The 18750-nt window shown below is 44.7% G+C and overlaps 2 protein-coding genes across 6 annotated transcripts in view; one reads left to right on the plus strand and one right to left on the minus strand.

The window, feature by feature from the left end:
• PTPN3 (protein tyrosine phosphatase non-receptor type 3) overlaps positions 1–18750 on the plus strand; it is a 127337-nt gene that overhangs the window by 89580 nt on the left and 19007 nt on the right. For all 5 annotated transcript variants that reach the window (XM_037796965.1, XM_037796968.1, XM_037796967.1 and 2 more), the window contains 5 exons: positions 3678–3864; positions 4023–4091; positions 5115–5171; positions 6229–6385; positions 9672–9832. In XM_037796965.1, the coding sequence (XP_037652893.1) occupies positions 3678–3864; positions 4023–4091; positions 5115–5171; positions 6229–6385; positions 9672–9832 (631 nt within the window). The remainder of the gene's footprint in view (positions 1–3677; positions 3865–4022; positions 4092–5114; positions 5172–6228; positions 6386–9671; positions 9833–18750) is intronic.
• LOC119504639 (cytochrome c-like) lies at positions 17485–17802 on the minus strand. The gene has a single exon (XM_037796970.1). The coding sequence runs from the start codon at positions 17800–17802 to the stop codon at positions 17485–17487; it is 318 nt and encodes a 105-aa protein (XP_037652898.1).

Raw genomic sequence — 18750 nt, forward strand, 5'->3', positions numbered from 1 at the left:
ATCGTGGTATAAAAAAGCATCATGCCGGAGTCTCCTTCGGGGATAATCCTGCACTTTTTAAAACTTCTTTAACATTGGCTCTCTCCAGAGAAACAAGTTCTATCCTGTCTTTTGTTCCAGATAACTGCCGCACCAAGAGTTCCAAAACCTCTGTTTTCTGAGGGTGAATACCTGTTTGTGTGTTTGTCTCTCCTGCCCATCCGTCTGCCCCTTTCTCCCCAGGCCAGTCCCTTGCTCTAAGCTCTGGCTCCCGATGGCAGTGATGGCCCCACTCGGCCTCCCTGTCCACCTCCCTCTGCCAGGTGCCTCCCTCCTGCCACAGGGACAGGCCTCCTGCCTCCGCTCCCTCCTCTCACATCATCCGCGTCCCACTCCCCTTTGTCCCACCCTTTCTTCTCCCCTTTCATGGTCTCCCCCCCGGGGTTTTGGGTCTTCACTCCCGACCACCCTCATGCTGTGTCCCGCTGCCACCTCTTGTCCTCTGTCTGTCCCCCCTACACACTCTTCATCCTGAGGAACTTCCTGCCTCCCCCATTGATCCCCCAATCATCATTTGTGTAGATCGATTACTATCCAAAGGGAAACTCTCCATCCTTACTTAGAAAATAGGTTCAAACCTAGAATGACTTTCAATATGTTATTTTTTACTACTGTGAGCTGTTTTAGGTAGACCATTAAGTTTTATACTGAAAGAGAGAAATACTTTAAAACCCCATGTGATGAAATCCATAAATTTAAGATAACCATGCATGGGTTTTTTTTTTAATTAAATGAACATAATGAGTATAAAAGATATTACAATTTTATTGAAATTAGTCTAGTTCTTCTTCGTTACCTTGCTTTCCTGTTTTGTTGTTGTTGTTGTTGTTTACACTCCCTTCTACCTTTCCATCGCTGTCATCTTGCAGATCCTTACAAATGTTTGAAGTATGTGTGCACTGCTTGCAACTTCTTCAAATCAAAGGATCAGGTCCATCCCCAGCACTGGATATACATTTCCTAAACCCGTTGGCATTAGCTTGCCTAGCAATTGTAAAGCGGTTGCCCTTTCTGCCACTAGGTGTTGCTCTTGAAAACATTGAACCCTAGTGAAGTTGCCCTATTTGGGGGATTTTTCTTAAAGTCTCATTCATTTCAGTCTGAAAATGTCCCACTAGTAGATAACTTCAGTTCCAAAATACACTCTCTCTGAAATGCCTTCCCACCCATAACACCCTTTCCTCAACCAGCGACTTTAAAACCATGAGGCCAAACTCTTCTCCTGCGTAGACTTAAGCTTCTCTACTGGTCTGTTGCTGAATTTCTTAATTCGTATAAATTGAGATTGTGGATCTTTCTGCGTGAAAATGATACAGATTTTATAGTTAAAGTAGGCTCATTTGAACTCACTATTTCAATTTTAAAAATCCATGGATAGGGCTTGAAATAAAGTTTAAGTAAGAAGCAGGAGCAGTTTTCTTCTACGTCTCACTGAACTGCCCTTGTCCACTCCCCTCTCCCTTCATTACCCTCGCCCGAGGTTAGAATGTGGCAAAGCCTCTAGAGGGTGGGAGAACCTCACCTTCTGTGAGCTCTTTTTGTAAATTGTGGTGTCATATGTATATATAACTCAGAACTCCCCATTTTAACCATTTTTAAGTATATAGTTCAGTGATCTTAATTACATTCTCAGTGTGGTGCTACTATCACCACCGTCCATTACCAAGACTTCTTCATCAACCCAACCAGAAGCTCTGTACCAATTAAGCAATTGGTACATTCTTCTCTCCCCCGGTCGCCCCTTGTAACTTCTAATCTCCTTTCTCTGTCTGTGAATTTGCTATTTGTAGGTATTTCATGTAAGTGGAATCATATAGTCCTTTTATGTCTGGCTTATTTTGCTCCACATGATGATTTCAGGGTTCACCCATGTCGTAGCATGTTTCAGAACCTCATTCCTTTTTCAGGCTAAATAATATTCCATCATGTGTATATACCACGTTTTGTTAATCCATTCTTCTGTTGATGGACTCTTGGATCATTTCCACCTATTGACTTGTGAATAATACTTCTATGAACACGGGTGTACAGATATCTGTCTTCATTTATTTGGGGTATATACCTAGGAATGGAATTGCCCCCAGTCATATGGTAACACTGTGTTTAACTTTTTAAGGAACTGCCAGACTTTTCCACAGAGGCTGCACCGTTTTTCATGCCCACCACCTATTTCTCCGCATCCTCCTCAAAGTTTGTTATTTTTAGTTTTTTAATAATAGCCATCCTAGTGGGTGTGAAGTGGTATCTCCTTGTGGTTTGGATTTACATCTTCCTAATGACTAACGGTGTTGATCATCTTTTCAAGTGTTTCTGGTCCATTTGTATATCTTCTTTGGAGAAATGTCTATTCAGGTTCTCTGCCAATTTTTTAAATTGGGTTGTTTGTCCTTTTGCTGTTGAGTTGTGAGAGTTCTTCATATATTCCAGATATTAAACCCTTATCAGATCTATGATTTGCAGCTATTTTCTCCCATTCTGTAGGTTGCCTTTCCACTTTCTTGATCTGTGGGCTTTCTAAAGGCAGCTTCTGCTCAGCCCGTGGCTCCAGAAGGGGTCTGGTGTGGGCGTGTGTGATGCGGAGATGTGGAGCTTCCACCCAGTGACAGCTGAGATGGCTAATTCCTGTGGCCTGTGAAGGTGGAGATGGACCCCTGAGGAGCAGTCTTGGTGTGGCCTGGAGAGGAAAGCATTGCTCAGGGACACACGTCCATCAGGCCTCTATCTGTTGAAGGAGGGAAAGTCTTTGTGACCTTGGGCCACTCCGTCTCTCTCAGCCTCAGATTCATCATCTGTGTAATGGAGTTGGCCCAGAAGACCACAGAGGTCCATTCATTTCTGATAGTCTGTGATTCTCTACGACAGAGCTACCCAATAGAACTGTCTGTGCTAACGGAAATGCTCGTTATCTCCCCTTTCATACAGGAGCCACAATCAAAGGTGGCTCTTGAGCATTTGAGATGTAGCTGGTATGACTGAGGAACTGACTCTCTAATCTTAGTTTATTTAAATTTAAATGGCCACATGTGACTCTTGGGTACCATGTTGGACAGTGTGGCTCTGAAATATAGAAGGACCTATGTAAGGTGGAGAAAATAAAACGTTATCTCAGTGTGGGCAATGAATGCATGTCTCTGGCAAATAAGACAAACCAGGAATAATATGACTTGTCCTGAATATGCAACAGTCACCCCGTTTCTTTTGTGTAACCGAGAGTCCTTTTAAGTATAATTGTTAGCAGGAATGAGAGGGAGGAAAACGCTTTAAGAAGCTATGGAGACATGTACATCTGACTGAGCGTGCCTGACCGAGTCTGGTTCGATAATTAAACCAGCAGTAGCAAGATACATTTTCCTTATCATCCTCTGAAGCAGCAGGGAAAGGAGCTGAGTTTTCAGGTGCTCCTGCTCCACCCTGCCCTCCTGCCCTCTTTCCCCCAAACCAAAGGTAATGACAAGGGGAAAGGTAGGTAGCCAGTGCACTCTGTGGGTGCTAGAGCCCCCGAGTTACCACCTGGGCTTTTCTAGGTTTGCAGAGATACAGGACAACCCTGGGACACCAGGCCCGGACAGTCAGTAATGTGTGCTCTGATGAAATATTAATCCGGCTATTAAAATATCTCCTCCTTCCCCATGACGAAGGAGTATATCCGAGAACAATCCAGCACAAAGCTGCCTGACCCAGAAGTCATCCAGTTCTGTGTCTCCATCTTCAAATGCTCCAGGCTCCTGCTCACCAGATGGGGTCGACCAGCAGTTCTTAGAGGACTATCACAGGGTGACCACAGGGGGCTCCTCCCAGGACTCCAGCCAATACTACTGGGACAAGGTGAGTGGGCATGTCCGGCGGCACCAAAGGGGACACAAGCTTCCCGGTGCAGAGACACCACGTGAGCAATTCAATAGCTTATGGCTAAAAGAAAAGATTTTATTATCAACAGCTAGAGAGAGCAACAGTGTACTTGACCACTTGCCCATGTTTTCCAGGATGATACCTACCTACTTTTGATCCGTATCACTCCGGATGAAGATGGAAAATTCGGATTTAATCTGAAGGTATGTTGTGTGTGTTCATGGGGATGTTTTATGCTTTGAAGCAATCTTTAGGTGAATTTTTAACTTCCATTAGAAATGTACCACATGCCTAAAGCTGCATAAGGAAACTGGCTCAGGCCTCGGGATTGGGAGTCTGTTATGTAGCCATGGTGGGCCTGGCATCTGCTAAGCGCTTGATTTACATTACGTCATTGAATCCCTACAGCCAGCTGTGAGGTCGGTATGGTTGTGCCCATTTTATAGATGAACACTGAGTCTCAGAGGTGAGAGTACACAGTTGGCAAGCAGATCCACCCCCTGGAGGGGATTCTTACAATAAAGCAGACCGCAGACCCCCTCAGCACTGGTAAAGCTGACAAGAGAGAACAGCTGTACAGTCATCACCCTCCCCTGGATGCCCCTAGGGCAGGGGTCTGCTGATACAGCCCGGGGCCACATCCAGCCACCGTGTCCCTGTGTGTTGGTGCATGGCACAGTGCTGCACCCACTCTCCTGCTACAAGGCAGATCCTAAAATACTGGCCTGCATGTGGCCTGCAGATCCTAAAGTATTGACCCTGGTCCTTTACAGAAAAAGGGTGCCGACCCCTGCTCAAGGGCAAAGTGGGGTCTTTGCCGCCCACTCCCAGCACCCATCGTGCAACCTCCCCTCACCCCAGCAGCCCTGCTGTGGACCTGCTCCTGGATCAGAAGCCCTCCCAGCATGTGATCTGTTCTAGATTTTCCTTCTCTCCCCTGAAAACTCCCTTCTCCAGCAACATGGAGGAGATGCGTGACCGGCATTCCTTCTCTCAGGGTGCCTGCATTTTAAATGAGCTTGGGGATTGTTGGGGGAGGTTTATGAGCAGAGTCATCCGGTTAGCCCACTAGACCCAATGGTGAGTTCTGTACCATTACTCTGAATGGGTGTGGGCTCCTGTGATTAGAAAAGGCTGCCGACGTGCTGGAGAGCTCATCTTTGCTGGCATCCATACTTCTCTCTTGCTATGAACTAAAGTGGTTTTTTAATTTAAAATATTTACAGGGAGGAGTGGATCAGAAGATGCCTCTTGTGGTATCCAGGATAAACCCAGAGTCACCTGTAAGTGAACACGTTCTGTGTTATTTCTCACGTTCGCTTTCCCCGACGTCCAACAGATTTCTCTTTATTTCTGTGCCGTGTCTGTTTCTTTCTTTGTCAGCTGCAAAGAGTGGGTGTTGGGGCATGCATGTAGATAGATGGACAGAGAGAGTGGAAATCCATATTCCTGGACCCTCAATGCTCAGTGTATTCCACGGAGTTGGGGCATCAGCATTGCCTGGAAGCTTGTTAGAAATGCAGACTCTCAGGCCCCATCCCGGATCTGCCGCACGGGAATCTGCATTTACACAAGGTCCCTGGGTGATTTGTATGTACCTGTGCATTTGAGAAGCATTGCTTAAGAGAAGGAAATCTAGGCACCAGGTTTGCTGCCTTGCCCCCTTCTAGTAGGAATACGGGCCCTGGGCTTGGCTTCCTCGCTCCACCCCTGGGCTCTCTGTGGAGGTGCCCCAAGGGATCATTTGCTTTTTTTTAAAGCAGTGGAGCTTCAGTGAGTCGCTGTGCTGCCTAAGAAGGCCCCAGTTCAGGGATTTTACTGTTTTTTTTAACTGCTTATGGCCTCCATGAATTAAGAAGGCTTACATACCTACACTTTTACATTCATCGTGTCTCCCGATAGTGGTTTCTGCTTCTGTGTCCTGCCTGCAAAAGCTTTCTCCATCTTAAGACAGATCACTCACAGTTCCTCCATTGCTCCCTATTAGCTGGCAAATCACATTGTAACTGTACATCTAGAAAATAAAAGATTGCAAACACGATAGTCATTTCTGTAATAAGTGAAGGTTGGCTACCGTAGAGAAATGGCTTCCGCAATTGTCTTAGCCTTCCTTTGAAATACTCCATAATTTATGTTCTGTGCGGCACTTTTTAAAAAAATCCTGCATCCAACAAGCATTTCAGCCTAGCCGTGCATGTGAAATAATGATGGTAATGCCCTGAGGGAGAAAAGGAGAACTGATCATGTCTCAAGTGTCTGGGACTGGAGACTGTCAGCCTTCTCCCCCTTGGAGGATTGTGTTATGGTAACCGAAGAAACTCGCTCTCCACATCCACACAGGCGGACACCTGCATTCCTAAGCTGAACGAAGGGGATCAAATCGTGTTAATCAATGGCCGGGATATCTCGGAACACACCCACGACCAAGTGGTGATGTTCATCAAAGCCAGCCGGGAGTCCCACACACGGGAGCTCGCCCTGGTCATCAGAAGGAAAGGTACAGCTGCCCGCAGGGGGAAGGCTCGGGGACGCGGCCTCGGCCAGGCAGAGCTGTGCCTGGCCCTCTCGTGACAACACTCGGCTGCAGCTCAGCCACAGGCACCACCTAAACGGGGCAGGAGCCTCCTGGGTCCCAAGCCCACCGCAGCCTACGCCACACACCTGTGATAAGTAATAGCTGCAGCCCTGCAGCTGTTTGCACTTAGAACCCCTTGCTGAAGGAGCAGGATGTGTTTTATTCATGTGCATCTGATTTTGTTGGAGAGGCAGTGAGCGGGGTGGGGGTGGAGCCAGGCAGCCTGGGATGACTCCTAGCTCTGCCTCTTACCAGGAGAAGGACGTGGACAGAAATTCCGTCTCCCACCTGACAAGCTGGTTCACCTTGCGTGAATTATTTGCCCTGTCTGAGGCACTTTCCTCTTCTATAAAATGGGAGTAATGATAGCTGCTTTGGAACTGTGAGAATTCAGTTCAACTTTGTATAAAAACTCAAAAGTTGTTAGTGTCCTTCTCCTTTCCTCTCTTACCTTGAAGGCAGGGGGGAGTCAATGATGGCTTTGGAGTAAGAAAGGACTTCCCTTTCTAAATGGAAAGAGAAAATTCTGCGATAATCCCAGTTTCCAGTTTGGGATACTGAAGAAGGAAAAGGGTACATTCCCCTTCTGGGCTTCCGTTTCCTCGGGTATAAACCAAGGGTGCTGGTAGGACCTGCCCACCAGGGTTCTGGAGAGGACGAAAAGGTAGTGGTGCTGGGAAGCACCTGGACCGGTGCCTGGTCGGCGTTGGAAGGGCCTCTCTTGAACACCACTGCTATATTGCTATTGTTGTTTCATGTTAAAATAATAATCCGAGTCCCTCGCGTCCTCCTGGCCAGGGCCAGCAGGGTGTGTGACAGCAGAGCCCTGTCCCTGCCTCTCTGTCCTGCCTCAAATGAGGAGACACAGCCCACAGCCCTGCACGTGCGCGCTCTGCCTTCTCTTCATTGTTGCTGGAACTCCTGGTCCAGAGCCAGCTCTGCTCCCTCCCCCTCTGTGAGGCCTTATGCAGTCTCTCAGGATCCCGCCTCCACCCCACCCCACCCAGTCCTAGCCCCATGCTTGGCGCACAGTAGGTGTTCAGTAATGATAATAGCTAGTGTCCATGGAGCACCAATGAAGTATACTGCATCACTGTTTTACCTTAGTATCCGATTTCATTCATCACCCTCCTGTAAGATTAATAGTACTGTCCGCAAGTGGGGAATGGGGAAACCAAGACACAGAGAGGCTAAGTAACTTGCCCTGCTACCATATGGTGGTCAGGGCCTGTGATGATAGGGGCAAAGGGATCCCAGAGATGGGAGCAGCCCCCTTTGTCACAGGAATGCCCTCTGCCACATGCTGGGAGTCTAGGGGCCAGCAGGTGGGGTGGGGGTTTCTGCCTGCCCACGGCAGGGGCTGGCACCTGTTTGAGGCAAAGAAAAATGGATGTTTACCACTATTAGAGCCAAAGGGCAGGTGCCATTGGTTTTTCTAATGTAATGATGTTTATTTTTAAAATACAGTTGAGCCTCATTCTAAATGGATTCTGTATTTGCAATTTGCCTACTTGCTGAAATGTATTTGTAACCCCAAATTCAGTACCTGTGGCGCTTGGGCGGTCATTTGCGGACATGTGCAGAGCATCCAAAAATTTGAGTTGCCTGACACTCACGTTCCCAGCTGAGGTCAAACAAGGCAACACGCTGCCTTCTTGTTTAGCCCTCCTACTATAAACCAGTGTCTTTTCCACAGTCGGCTTAGCGCCCCGTTTTTCAAATTTTCGTGCTTTTTGTTGGTGATTTCACCTTTGAATTGGCCCCCAAGTGTGGTGCTGAAGGGCTGTCTAGTGTTGCTGGGTGGCAAGAGGCTGTGATGTGTGCCTTGCAGAGAGAAAATACGAGTTCCTGCAGGCAGAGTTACAACGTGTTGGCTGTGAGTTCAGTATCAATAAAGCAACAATGTTTATTAATAAAGTGCTTTTAAACAGTAACATGCATAAAACAAGGTTATGTTTTGATCGGTTGATGAAAATGTGACTAGAGGCTGGCAGGAGCCTAACCCTGTATTTTCCCCAAGAGCAGCGTTCAGTTTAACTGTGTTCACAGAGACATTATAGAACATAACTACCACAAATAACAAGAATCTAAAGAGAATCACCTATGCATATATTATAGTAAAAAATACAAGTTGGTTTTTTAAAAAATGATAAGCAAACAGTAGCACAGGGAAGAGCCGATATGAGAGAAATCTCGAAGGGAGCAGAAGAGGCACTGAGCTTCTGCGATGCACTGGGAAGAATGTGATCTTTAGGGTCAGACAGACGTGGGCAGAAAATTCCATCTCCCACCTGACAAGCTGGGTCACCCTGGATGAATTATTTGCCCTGTCTGAGGCACTTTCCTTATGTATAAAATGGGAGTAATGACAACTGCTTTGGAACTGTGAGAATTCAATTCAACTTTGTACAGAAACTCAAAAGTTGTTAGTGTTCTTCTCCTTTCCTTCTCTTACCCTGAGGCAGTGGGGAGCCATTGAAGGCTTTGGAGTAAGGGAGGGACTTCCCTTTCTGAGTGGAAAGAGAAAATTCTGTGATAATCCCAAACTTTATAGTTTGAGAGACTAAAGAAGGAAAAGAAAGGAGACAGAAAAAGGTACATGAGGTTGGAGATGTATTGTTACAGGGCTGGGGAGAGAAGGAGCCTAAGTTTTGTTTTTGCCAGATTGAGTTTGATGCAAAGGGAGAATTTGTATTAAGGATATTAGGACTGGAAATGTTTACTTGGGAGCCTCCCACACAGAAATGGGCTTCGGTTAGAGATTGAAAGAGGTGTCGGGGCTGGATGAAATCATGGAAAGAACACTGGACCTTATAATGATGCTCTGAAAAAACCCCATTGGAAGGGAGCCTGAGAAGGAAGGTGTGGGGAGGGCAGTAGAAAAATAACCATATCAGAGCGAGCGAGAGGGGGAAAATACCTTTTCTTTAAAAACATTCTTCCCCTTTCCTTTACCTTTGGCAGAAAGCTTGATGAGTGCTAAACACCATCATTTAAAAGAAACCAGAGAGAATTAGTATGTCATTTTGCCTAATAACACATATGAATCATTCAACTAAAAGTAGTGTCTTTGGTGAAAATGATTACCGTGCATTTAATGACTTAATGAGATGTTTTAAACCATCTACATTCAGGTGTCAAAAGTGTAATTTTTTGAAGGAGAGTGTTCCAACACAAGCCAGACGCCCCTCTCTCTTGTCCATTCCAGCGGCCCACTCATTTGCTGATATCAAATCTGAAGATGAACTGAACCAGCTTTTCCCAGAGACCATTTTCCCCATGTGTCCGGAGGGTGGGGACACACTACAGGGATCTATGGAACAGCTCAAGAAGGGCCTCGAAAGCGGGACGGTGCTGATCCATTTTGAGGTAAGAGCTTCCGAGGACTGGCTCACTGGGGGCTGGACGCTTCCAGGATGCCCAGTGGTCAACCCACACCCTCATCCCTTGAGGGCGAGATGCTTGTCTCATTTCACAAACCTGAAAGGATCAACAGAGCCCTGCCGGCCCTGATGAGGTGAGGCCTGTGCTCACGGAGTGCCCTACAGGGGCTGCCCTCACGGTCCCCAGGCAACCGGCGGTCGGGACCTCTGAATAAAAGAGTGAACTCTGCCTCACCCTTTTATTCTGGCAGCATTCGGTTGTCATGGAGAAACGTTTCAGAAGTGGAGGAGGAGGGCTGAACATAGTTAGCTGCCCACACAAAGCTCAACACTGTCAGGGATGGGACGAGGTGGTGGAGAGAGGGGTGGAGGGCACCCGAGGGTGGCGGAGGAGCCAGGCCTCTGGACCCTACTGGGCGCCCTGCAGTTTGGGGGGAGGGTGTATCATCCCCAACCCAGTGCCCCAGAACCTGGATGAGCACACATAGAAACCAGAGTCGGACCCTGTCTTCCCCGGAGGAATCCATCAACCCCTTGAATTGAGACTGACGGCAGAGGCTTCTTACAAAAACAAAATTCCGAAGGAGCCTGGGTGTTCGAGTCAGTTTTACTGATCACTGACGGAATGAAAATAGGATGTGTTTATCTTCCACATTATATTAAAAAATAAAAGAAAACAGAGCCATTCACTCAATAGAAGAAAGGGCACAGAGAAGCATAAACAAGGCTGATAGAAGAAAACAGATCATGAATAACAATAATGTACACAGTCTAGAGTCATAAATTAAGAAAAAGAGTCTCATATCAGATTCAGAACCAGAAATCAGCAGTGCATTGTTCAATAGGAAGCCGCACAAAGGAGAAAGAGAAGCAAAACTAAGTGGTTTGTCAAATGTACGTGACTGCAAGTTGATTCACGAAAGCATGACTACTACGAGTATCAAATAAAATGGAATACAAAGCAAAAAGCCTCAAGAGAGAGATTTATTTTATAATGGTGTAAGGAATAGAATGTAAATGAAGTAGATTATTAGAGCCATGTATATTTAACATCGGACAACAGTGGAAAGCAAATTCCCATAAGTGAAAGGTGAAGGTAATTGACAAAATAAAAATCAATAGGGAATTTTAAACTTTTAATTAACAGCCTTGACAGATAATATAGACAAAAGATAAGTTAGTATCTGTAGAAATGAAATCAGGATAAGAGGATAGGAACAATATAATTACTTGCATAGAATTGAGATCTATACTGGATATTATATTCTACAAACAGAACTACCCCTTTGCTTCAGTGGCCCACAGGGAGTTATATAGGCTTAAATTTTTAAAAGAAAAAAATATGTAACAGTACATTCTCTGAACCTGTATTGCAGAAAAAGTTCTGAATTTAAAAATACATTTTAAACAATAAAACTCATTAATATTTTAAAACACTTCAAAATAATTGAAACAAGCCAGTAAACACCAGTTGCAGAATGTATCAGTTTTATTCTTTTTTGGGGGGGGCAGGGATATTGGGGGAATGAAAGGGGAATGGCACTGTGGAGTCATTCATCATTCATTCATTCCACTCAGTGAGTATGTTACTGGGCATGTATCACGTGCCAAACACTGGGCCAGGAGCAGGGATGAGGGACTAAGTGGGGGCAGTCCCTGGCTTCAAGGATCTTACAGCCTAATTTTCGTATACTTGGGAAGATATAGAAACTGCTAAAGACCAAGCTAGGGCAGGATGTTATGACACCGAATGTATGCTCATTCTATGGGAACTGGAAGCGGGGGGTTCAGGATGTCCGCTAAGGTGAGCAGCAGAATTATTAACGGATGGACGGGATGAAGCGTGGAGGGGAGGGGATTGCAGGAGGGTCCCGCCCTGAACAGAGACCTGAGTTCATAGGGGGTCAGGTGGCAGAGGAAGCGGCCCACCTGTGGGCCGGGTCCAGGGGGTCCTGGAAGGGGGTCCTGGAAGGGGCTCCAGGTGACAGCCCAGCCGGCGCGGCGTCTGTCTGGTCAGCCAGGCCACCAGGGGGCGCTGTGGGCTCTCAGGGAGGAAACCGGCTGCCCCAAGCCTGAACTTCGTGCTCAAAAAGGTGAGGGGGCTCACCTTTTCTGTGCTTCACACATAGGGACCCCACATAAGATTTTCCTTGGTCGGCGTTCATTAACATTTGAAAAATCTGAAACCGCTTTGGAGAGAAGTACCCATGCCCCCGTACCTGTGTTTCTGCGCAGTGTTTCTGACAGGGTGACGCACCTGTGTGGGATCAGCTGGGAACTGCTCACACGGCCCGGCCGGCAGTGCTGGGACCGGCGGCTCTGAGATGGGGCCCAGATGTTGGTGCTTTGAATCAGAGCATACTCAGGCTTGGCTTTGGAGGTTATAGCTGGACTATAGCTTATGAAACGGAGAAGAAACCCATTATACAGCTGTAGTTCACTATCTACACATTTTCTTTATTCTCTACACATTTCCTAGACATGAGGTGAGAAAACGCTGTTTTTAAATAACATCTGTGGCAGAATTTCAAGATAGAGAACAGATAAAAGCAGAGCTGCTCTGTGATGGGGCTGGGGTTACGTGTAGCCTATCGTCACTGTCCCCCAAGACCAAATGGAACATAATTGAAAGCCACTGTTATAGATGGGGGTGGGGAGGTCTTATGCAGCTGCTAGAGGAGTGGAATACTAAAGGAAATAAGGAAACCAGAGCAATGAGAAGCTGATACAAATGGTAACCTTTAATGAGCACTTACTACGGGCCACTCTGTGTAGATGCTGTCCTTAAGCGCTCTGCCACCATGAGAGCACAGGTTGGGCAGGTTAGTAATCTCTCCAAGGGCTCACAGTAAATGGCAGAGCCAGAACCAGAAGCCAGGCAGGCTAACTCAGCAGCTTGCTCTCTTAACCATTACATAACCTTGGAAAACTACAAAATGCTCCTGTTACACGTGAGCATTCTTATTAGAATAGTACCACACCAGAGCATAAAGGAACCAAGAGGCTGCCTAGCCACACAGAGCCAGACAGACCTGGTTTAAACCCTGGCACCACTCCTGCTTCCTGTGTGACTCAGGCATGCCCCTTAACCTCTGTGGCCTCTGTTTTCCCCATCTGTAAATTGGGAATCTCACAGGTTGGTTGTTAGGATTGAATGAGCTAAATGCTTCGTATATTTGTCTGACACATGGTAAGCGCTCATTAAAAGTAACAATTGTTATTTAAGAAGAAAGACAGACTTCAGGAGACTTAAGAATGTGTCCAAGCTCAGGTCAAGAAGTGTTGGACTGGGTTTGGATCCCAAGACTGTCTGGACCCCAGAACACTGGCTATTCTGGTCCTCCACCTGCTACCTCCAATGCTGTCCTCAGGTGGGCGGCTTGGCTGGAGGTGGGGGGTGGGGTACGGGAAGAAGGGGTTGTTCCCCAGCAGGACCCACAGCAGATGCTCAGACCACACCCTCTACCAGACAAAGGGCTGCCAGTGGGGTAGCTGGGCTGTGGAAAGCATCCCTCCCACATGGAGCACTGGTTTCCAACACAGCTTGCTTTGAAGCATTTTTTCATTAAGGGAATTCTTCAACCCTCCCATAACTTTGAGTAAACAATAACAAATGTATTCCAGAAAGCATTTGGTCCCAGCTTTAATAAAATCACACTTAATAATAATCAGCATTTCTATAACACTTTGGAATCCACCAAGTGTGTTTCACATATGCCATCTCAGTTGAGCCTTAGTTTTGTGAAATAGATACAGTCAGAAGTAATAGGATCACTCTTTTATAGATGGAGGAAAAGAGGCTCAGAGAGGGTAAGTGACTTGCTTAGTGTCACACAGCTAATCAGAGATAGCACTAGGACTAGACTATGTATTAAAATTGAAAATCTAGTCCTTTGGAGCAGCTCATCATTGCCCAGTATGGCCTGATTCTTCATCCAACTCAAATATTAGCCCTTCCCTCCGCTAGTGGGATCATCAGTGTGAGCGGTTTGGCAGCATTTATTATCCGCTTCAGACTGGCTAAATCCTACAGTTAGTTCTGTCGAGGTCTGGCTTTTCTCTTGCTCTAGTGTGCAGGACCCAGACTCCAACTGGCTCCATGTCCATTCCATGTCCATGATGCTTTCTTTCTTGAGTAATTCTTAAGTTCAGCCACAGGGCCTATCCTTCCTGAGAGAAACTTGGGGCCCGACACATACTTCCCCAGAGATGAGGTTTCTATTGGGACAACGGAAAGGATATGCCCCCTGTTTAGACCTGTGGATAGAAGCTAAGTGATCCCACTAACTTGTCCTTCATTTGAGAATCAGCTTCCTGGCAAACAAGGGACCCCTTGTGTCCATTCTCATCCGGCCACCGGACGACTCTCAGTCTCCCTGCCTCCTTTCCCTCTTAGTTAAGGCCTTTTGGAGACGTGTGATACAAGACGAGGAACACTGTGGGGAGATGACCCCTCCCCTGGCTGATGGACACATTGGTAGCTACAAGACCTCGCCAAATGTCAGATGGGGGGCCCACACCCTCCCACTTCGGATAAGCCTCTTTACCAATCTTTTTTTCTGATGCCTGTTTTTCCCTAACTCACTCCTTTATCTCCCATTTACAGGAAACCTCTTTTAGTGTCAAACAGTCACTCGCTGGGCTCCTGTGATAATTATAAAAGTTGCATTTGTAAGGGCAAAGGTAGCTGAATAATTTATGAGTGGCTTAAGATGATACATACATAGAAACGAATGAGGGCAACTATACATTCTACAGTAGAACCTGTCCCTGGAAGAATGCATTTAAGAAAGTTTTCCAAACAGATTGTTTTCCTCTTTTTTAAGGAAGAAAAACATTATGAACAGAATGTGTAGGGGGTGCACGGAGCCAATTGTGGGGGCTTTAGAGTAGGTGTAAGTGCCAGCCTTTCGGTTTCAAGAGCCAGGGACCTATAAAAAGGATGTTCTCCTCCAACCCCGTCACACATTTATCCTTGAGAGGGGACACTGGAAGATACCTGTGAAACAGGTCAGGGCTATGCATTCAGCCAGCGCTGTCGAAGGTCTCCAGCCGGTTCAGTGGACACCATTACAGGAAGGGGAGGTCGAGTTCCGAGTCGCCCCTCGAAGTGGCATCTCTTGCCCTCTGGCTGTGTCAGGGTACAAGGAGAGAGGCTGCCCCCAACGTGGATGAGCCGTGCCCGCGGAGTGAATTATCAATTTGTCTACAGAAGGGTACTAGGAAAGCCCTCCTGAAAAAGGAGTTACCCTTGAACTTGACTACAGCTCATACTCTGAGGCCCCGTGTCCAGGAAAGCCGAGACTGCCATCTCTTGACCTGCTTTATTCAAATAGTTTGCACCCTGTTTTTAAAACAACAGATCTCAGTACTAAGCCCCTCTGTAAAATTTTTCTGAGCGCCTACTATGTGCCAGGTACACTGCTGGCTGCAGGGTTTATGGTGGTGAAGGAAACAAACGGGATTCCTTCCTTCTTGGAGACAGTTGTTTAGTAGTTGAACAAGGGAACAGACAGTGAACAGCTATTTTTAAAGTCATCGCCTTGAAGTAGATTCTGAGGATCTGAAATGGAATCTCTTTCTGTTATTTTGCACTTCCTTGCCTCCAACCCCCCCCCCCCTTTTTTTATAAATCTTTTTTATCTCGTTTTCTTCCCCATCCTGGGCTCCTCAGCCCTCAAGAATTCCCCTTTCATCTCCACACCGCTGACCTGCTGTGCTCGGCCACCCTCCTCTGGCTGGAAGCAGTTGGTTGTCTGAAGCCCTCATCTGAGGATGTCACTAGATGTCACATCTTTGGTTGGGTGAGAAGTCTGAGACCACAGTCACCTCCTGCTGCTCTCTCTGTCTCTAATATTAGATGACTCTTTCAAGGAAGAAGTATTTATACTAGAAAATGCTCTCTTCTCCATCCCACCCCTCTTGCAGCAGTGATGCAGCTCCCACTCTTCAATTTTTGGTCTTTGGAGGCCATAGCTGATGATATTGATATTGAATTTAAATACATTTGTTCCCTGGCAACCCCTTTTAGCTGGTCTTTTTATAATTTATCCTGTTTCAGAGCTTCTTAGAACTGTACTCTGATGGGTTAGAACAAAATATTTTAGGACATAAAAATTAATAGTTTTTTCAACTGAGTGATTTTACAGCCCACTGTCTCATGACCCTGCCTCTCAGCCGCCTCCTGTTGGCTCTCGTTTAGACATGATTTAAGGCTCTGTGACTGGGAGCTCTTGTCTGCCTCGCACACTTTCAGCCCCAGAGTAACCAAGCAAGTGTATTTTTCCAATGAATAGTTCTTTAAAAAACCTTGTCTCAAATTCTGGCCAGTATAATGAAGCCTTAACATTGCCCACCATCCTGGACCCTTCCAGAAAGATACACCTGCATTTCCAACACATCACTTTCAACTCTGACGCTCCTTTCTGAGACCAGTGTTTTCATACCTGGCCCACCAAACAGCCCACAAGGTTTGGAGAAGAGTGGATAAATGGAAAGAGCTTGAGAACCAGCTCATAACACTTTGGAGACTAAGTACTGGAATAGAACTTCAGCAATTCAGTGGAAATAGAGTTCAGTGTTTGCAAGGTAGACATAAATATGAGTAGGTCATCAAGCCTTCCAAAAGCCAAACTTGTTTTAGCTTTGATTTGTCACCCAGCTTTTCATAAAACTTTTTAGTTTTTAATTTTGTAGATTTCTTTTATTGTAGTTCTTTCCACTTCAAGTAATTTGAATTAAAAAAAATAATTGTATTGTAATAATACAAATAATTCAGAAATGGACAAAATAAAATTAATAGTCTACTGACCCTTATCCTTTTCAGTTCCTTCATCTTTATTATAATATTCAAGTAATAGTTTGATGTGTATCCTTCCATACTTGTCCAGTTGCTCATGCAAATATATTTTATGCAGATATACACATACATATAAGGTTGTACACGTGTAACCATACACATATGTGCATATGCCAGTATTTATGTAAATAGAATTACTACTATATATATTATTCTTTTTTTTTTATGAGAAGTGTTCAGCATTCTTTATTTGGTATTATACATAAACCACATCAGAATGCTTTTTGTTGATTAAAAGGCAACATTTCAGATACAGGGAATTTTAATTAGATTTACACAGTTAAGACCAGAAAGATAAAGTGGACATAGCTAGCTTATTTTCAGCACCTGCCTTTAAACAGGCTAATGAATACCAACTGAAACCAAGTGAGTCTTGCTCTGTTCTATAAAACAGTGAAGGAATTTCCTTAATATTTAGATATATTCATAAAATCAGTTTTATAAATCTAAATATAAAACCAATCATCTATAGGTTGTGACTTGACATTCACCATCCTTGTGAAAAGTTGAACATTACTAATTCAACCTAGCCTCAAGTCCAATTAAACCTTTAGAAGGGGGAAACAGTGATAGCATTTTCCAAACCAGAATTACTATCAAAATTCGAAAGCTTGATCATATTCATTTAACTATAGCTAATCTTATTTAACTCAGGACTGTCCAACAAAAATGATGCCATTCATGATCTGAATTCCGGTATATGAGATCAATTTAAATATGGTAAATGTAAAAAAGTCACAAGACATTTGTTTTGTAATAAATAACACAGTGGCCAACTATTACTCATTAGTAGCTTTTTTGAGATAATCTATCAAGTATTCCCTTTCTGTCTTCTTCTTAATGTCAGCAAAGATCATTTTTGTTCCAGGGATGTACTTCTTGGGATTCTCCAAATGCTCCATCAGTGTCTCATTGTCCCAAGTGATACCTTTGTTCTTGTTGGCATCTGTATAAGAGAATCCAGGGGCCTGACCTGTCTTCCGCCCAAACAGACCATGCAGATTTGACCCAGTCTTGTGCTTGCCTCCCTTTTCCACGGTGTGGCACCAAGCACACTTCTGAACAAAAATCTTCTTGCCCTTCTCAACATCACCCATTTTGAATTCGCTCTTTTGTAGCGCACAACACAAAGGTCCCCACTCAGAAGCCGAATGTACCGCTCTCTCTATATATTATTTTTTAACTTGCATTTTTTCACTTAAAAATAGATGTTAACATCCTTCCAAATCAGTACTTTTAGTCTGTCTTATTCTTTTTGTTACTTGCACAGAGTTTTGTGCTGTGATTGTACTATAATTTAAGTCCGCACTTCTCCCAGTTGAGGAATATTCGGGTTGTTTCGGGTTTTCTGATTAAAAAAAAAAAATGTGCTACTGGTAAACTTCTTGGATGTGGATCTTTATGTATAAAGTATAGAGTGTGCACATTTAAAATTTTTAAAACACTGCCATAGTACTTTGTTGTTTTTAAAATTATTTTAGTACTTTACAATCCTATCAACAGATTGTTGTTGCTGAGATATGTTTAAAATCTTATTATAATTAAAGTCTTTTGCTAGATGTGTGCTTTTCTGCAAGACCATCACAAGTTGATTGCATTTACATCTTTATTACTTGAAAAAATATGTATCTTTTTACCACCCGGTCAGCTTTACTGATTATATCTACTTAATTGGATTTCATCTCTGCGCAGTTAATCAGTTAGAACAGAGATGCCATTTAGGTAAATTTGATTGACTCAGCTATCCTCCTTCTGCCAGAGTCAAACGAAAACGTCCAGTAAATCATTAATTTATTTCTAGAATGAGCTCAGAGAGCCCATTAAAGACTACAAATATTTATTTAAGAAGTTGTTCCCTGGCAACTTGATTGTTAGAAACTGAAATTGTAAAGATGATCAGCATCTAGCCCTTGGAGAATTTGGAAGTTTGGAGTATTTGGAAATTCTAAGCATTTGGTAAATAAATACGATTTTTCTCTAGTACTATGGCACAAAAATCTCCTTGTTAGTTCTCTCCTAGAGAGTTATGCTCAAATTGTTTGTTT

Source organism: Choloepus didactylus, chromosome 10, assembly GCF_015220235.1.
Source record: "Choloepus didactylus isolate mChoDid1 chromosome 10, mChoDid1.pri, whole genome shotgun sequence".
NCBI classification, from domain to species: domain Eukaryota; kingdom Metazoa; phylum Chordata; class Mammalia; order Pilosa; family Megalonychidae; genus Choloepus; species Choloepus didactylus.

Bases quoted from the DNA above. Each gene is read 5' to 3' on its own strand.
- LOC119504639 (XM_037796970.1), bottom strand. From the start codon at position 17,802: ATGGGTGATGTTGAGAAGGGCAAGAAGATTTTTGTTCAGAAGTGTGCT.